This window comes from Echinops telfairi, unplaced genomic scaffold (genome assembly GCF_000313985.2).
Source record: "Echinops telfairi isolate 266 unplaced genomic scaffold, ASM31398v2 ScPeMD7_60;HRSCAF=208, whole genome shotgun sequence".
NCBI classification, from domain to species: Eukaryota; Metazoa; Chordata; class Mammalia; order Afrosoricida; family Tenrecidae; genus Echinops; species Echinops telfairi.
In genome coordinates, this window is record NW_022103958.1 from 44,606,279 (window position 1) to 44,611,081 (window position 4,803).

General features: G+C 35.5%; 1 protein-coding gene across 1 annotated transcript; it reads left to right on the top strand.

Moving 5' to 3' along the window:
- The first annotated feature begins 3,014 nt into the window (after positions 1–3,014).
- On the top strand, positions 3,015–3,971 carry LOC101645062 (olfactory receptor 502). Its single transcript, XM_013008258.2, has one exon. The coding sequence runs from the start codon at positions 3,024–3,026 to the stop codon at positions 3,969–3,971; it is 948 nt and encodes a 315-aa protein (XP_012863712.2). The 5' UTR covers positions 3,015–3,023.
- Positions 3,972–4,803: the final 832 nt, after the last annotated feature.

A 4,803-nucleotide genomic window follows, 5' to 3' on the forward strand; every position in this document is an offset into this window, starting at 1 on the left:
AGTTGTATGAGCCCCCAATAAAATGATTTTTTTTAAATTGGCCTTCTTGGATGAGAGATGTGAGTAGAAGCGTCTTGGTGGCAAAGCCTCTCTGGTGAAATTTTTCCAGGCGCTTTTTTGCTAAAACTTTGACTAACTTGCTTAAACACTCATAATAAGCAGATATCATTATTTGGCCTTCTAGAAAGTTAACGAACAAAATGCCTTAACCTTTGCTCTTGACTGGTTCTTTTAGCTTTGCCTGGACCACCGCCACCTCTTGGTAACCATTGCTGTGACTGTGACTTGGTTTCAGGTTGATGTTGGCAGAGACATCTTTCTTGTCCGGTTACAGTTCTTCCAAGAAATGCATCAGGATGTTGTCCTCTTTGTTTAAAACTTTCATTGAAAGTGTTGCTCTCATATGCAGCTGATATGGGTGCAACAGTTTTGAGATCTATTCAGTGGTCAGAATTGTAAACACTGAACCAATTAGATGTCTGTGGTGTTGCCTATTGTTTCTGCTGTTAATCATTAGTTAGCTTTAATTAGGGAACAGAGAAGATAAACTATTTCTTTGAAAAGTGATGCTGATGGTCTGTTTCTGGCTTCATTTTCAACACTGCCTAGTCTCTTTTAAAATCGAGTTATCTACATATTTGTAAATGATGATTTATTTGGGGCTATGTCTACTAAAAATTTTTGTAATGCATCACAGAGATACTGAAACAAATTCAGAAATAATATTTGGGTAACAAAAAACTTTTTATTATACTCCCCAAGAATTATTTGAAATTTATAGAACTATGCATGGGCATCCATGGAGACACAAAAGAATAAATTGATCACTTGAGAATTCAGAGTCCTATGTGACTTGAAGTGCTCTACCTCTACTCTGAACCATCATACTACTCCGTGGTGCACTTGAAATCACAACTGAATCTCCAAGGATCATCAGAGACTTTATCCCCAAAAGGCAAACAGTAATAAAAAGAGAGCTATAGATTCACAGTGATTTTAGAATTATTACTGAAAGATGAGTGAGTTCTTATTCCAAGAGGTAAGAAGTTTGGGGTTGTTGTCAATGTTTTGGTGATTGAATCTGCTGTTCGCATTTTCATTATCATTTTAAAATACATTACTTCCTAAAATTGCCTGTACTCCAAGCCAAGACTGGAAAATGGAGTAGATGTAATCTAGCAATCAGCTAGTAAGAAAATTTAGCTAATTTACTGTTTTCCACAAATAATTGTATGTGAATAAAAAGGGACTTCAAAATGTCAGGATTCCATCTGATCAGAAATTCACATAGTCATTTAAAAATATCTAAAAAAGTTCCTTGGCCATTGTGCTAATCAATTTACTAACTTTGAGATGCTTGGACATTTATTGCTGGTAAATAGTTTGGCAGAAAAACTTACATTGTTTATAAGCCTGAATGCTTTAAGGCTAGACAAAATTGGGATATAAAATCCAAAAAGTTGGTGACATGAGCCAATTTAGCCAACAGCTGGTTGGTATGTGTAAATTTTTAAAAAATTAGGCTACACAATATTCATCTGTATTTTATGATCTTACCTATTTTGATAAATGTATTTTAATTATGTCTTCATTATCAAAGTGCATTGCATAGTAATTAGACTGATATTTCAAACTATAAGTAGACCTTGAGCAAAGATCAACTGCAATTACAGACTATTGTGTGTATATCATATTATTAATAGTATTTACAGTACATAGTTTGCTAATGTTGTAATTCTCACATATTCACTTACAGATGCCCAAAATTATGACTTATTTACTGTTCAAAGCACTCTGAATAGCAGGATATATATACTAAAAATAAATGGTTTACACCAGAATCAATTTATGCTGGAGTCATTAAAACAAAGCCCTGCTGAAGTCCAGGACTTCTTGTATTTGATGAAACAATAACGTATTTATTATAACGATTTTAAAATTAAACAAATTTATAAGATGTGACTTCATTCATCTCTAATCTGAAATACCTTTCTGGTATATTATCAAAAACAAATGAATTTTTTCTTTTTTAAAAAAAATGAAATTACTTAACTGATCTCATTCATTCCCATTGAGTTAATTCTGACTCATGGTGGCCCTATTGGGCAGAGTAGAACTATCCCTTCGGGTCTTCCAGGCAGTAATCTTTGGGGTAGCAGAAAGCATCATTATTTCCCCTGCAGAATAGCTTGTGAGTTTGAACTGCTGACCCAGTGGTTAGCAGCTCAAGGTATAATCCACTATACCACCAGGGCTCCTCTTATTAACAGACATTGCAAAATATGTAGCTAACCAGACTTCTCTCATATATTAGCTTCCAAATAGCTTAAGGGACAATCCAATACCCATCTATTCTCAAGTGCACTGGGTTTCAAGATAAGTACTACATATCTTCATTTATAATAGTTACTATGGAAATGTTAGATTTCCTGTAATTCATATTTTGATTCTACACTTGCTATGCAACCTTGTGCAAGTTACATAATCTCTTTCAGACTCAGCCACAAAATAATAATGAAACTACTATTATTTTATGCAAAAAATAGAGCTATGAATGCATGAATAATTTTTAGCCCTGCTATCATTTACTAAGTTGGGAATAGTTACAGCTTTTTCTCAAGTTCATTACAAAACCTATGTTCTTCTTGGTCATTGTACTCATCATTCCTTTTAGTTACCCTTATCAGTCTCTATATTTTCATTCTTCAGTTTTTAAAGCATTTTAAATGCAATTTTAGAGATTAATGAAAAATGACAAAGAATCATACACTGACTTTTGCGTTTTCCTGCTAAAAACAGTATATAAATATAAATAAAAAGGGGTTAAGAAAGTGTATGTGTACATTCATATGCATATATGTAAAATATGTCATTACATGTTAATATGCAATGATACATGAATGGTATCATTCTTTATAATGACTTCCCATATATGTATTAACACAAGTAAAGCCATGCATAACTCCCTCAATGCAATATTTTTTTTGGTTACAGATCTATTTTGATATCAACTACAGTGTCTCATGGATTCCCTGGGGGATGCAAACCACACTTCAGTGACAGGGTTCATTTTATTAGGCTTAACAAATGATCCTACCCTTCAGGTCATCCTCTTCATGGTAATCCTGTGCATCTATCTGGTAACCATATCTGGAAATCTCAGCACAATCATTCTGATTAGAATCTCTGCCCAACTCCATCATCCTATGTATTTTTTCCTGAGCCATTTGGCATTGGCTGACATAGGTTATTCATCCTCTGTCACACCCAATATGCTCATCAACTTCTTGACAGAGAAACATACAATCTCCTACCTTGGATGTGCCATCCAACTTGCCTCAGCCGTTTTCTTTGGGACAGCTGAGTGCTTCCTTCTGGCTGCCATGGCCTATGATCGCTTTGTAGCCATCTGCAACCCACTGCTTTATTCAACCAAAATGTCCACACAAGTTTGTGTCCAATTATTCTCTGTGGCTTATGTAGGTGGTCTTCTCAATGCATCCTGCTTTACGATTTCTTTCTTTTGTATATTCTTCTGTGGACCAAATAGGGTCAATCACTTTTTCTGCGATTTTGCTCCTTTGGTGGAACTTTCCTGTTCTGATGTCACTGTACCTGCAGTGGTGCCCTCATTTTCTGCAGGCTCCATCATTGTGGTCACAGTGTTTGTCATTGCTGTCTCCTATGTCTACATCCTCATCACCATCCTGAAGATGCGCTCCACTGAGGGCCGCCACAAGGCCTTCTCTACCTGCACCTCACACCTTACTGCAGTCACTCTATACTATGGAACCATTACGTTCATTTATGTGATGCCCAAGTCCAGCTACTCCTCTGACCAGAACAAGGTGGTGTCTGTGTTCTACATGGTGGTGATCCCCATGTTGAACCCTCTCATCTACAGTCTCAGGAATAATGAGATTAAGGGGGCTCTCAAGAGAGAGCTTGGTAGGAAAATACTTTCTAAGTAAAACTTAATATGTTGAGTTTGATACAATAACATACTATTCATGTAATAGTTTTAAAAAATTAGATACTGTAGATAAGATATATCTGCATATCAATTCATTGATTAAAGCAGGCATATTGAGTACTTTAAGTATTCCCAATACTCTCTAGGTCAGTGGAAGATGCATGGTAAACAGAGATGTACACTCCCATGTAATTTATCTCCTATCATGGGAGACACACAGCACAATTAATAAGCAAGTGATTAGTATGGATTGAACTGTGTGTCCCCCAAAAGATCTTCTGAAAAACTAACCCTTATTCCTGTGTATTTTTGATTGGATATGCTCTCTGTTATTCTAATTAGAGCATTCCAATGTTCTAACCCTAATCCCATCTGAGTTATAAAAGTGCAGTCATGCAGACACAGGAGGAAAGAGACAATATCTGATGATGATCACAGAGGCACACGATGAGTCTAAAAAGACCAGGAATTCCAAGGATTCCCAGGGATTAAAAAACAAAAGACAAAGAAAATCCCTATAAAGCCAAACCATGCATTAGGATTTCTAGCTTCCAGAAATGAAGAAAAAGTCAGGTTGCTTTTCCCCTACCTTTCCCACTGTTGCTTTCTTTGGAATTATGTCAGTATTTTTAAATTCTATTTTATTTGATCTACTGGTATTTTAATCATACCTATTTGTCAATGGTGCCTAAAAACTTTTGTATTATTTTTAGAGATTGCTCTCGGGGATGTGATATATGTTTGTAATTTCTATTTTATAGCTATCACCAGTTAACATAAAATAGAGACCCAGGGAATGAAATCATAAGCATCAAGAGGAAATAAATGAC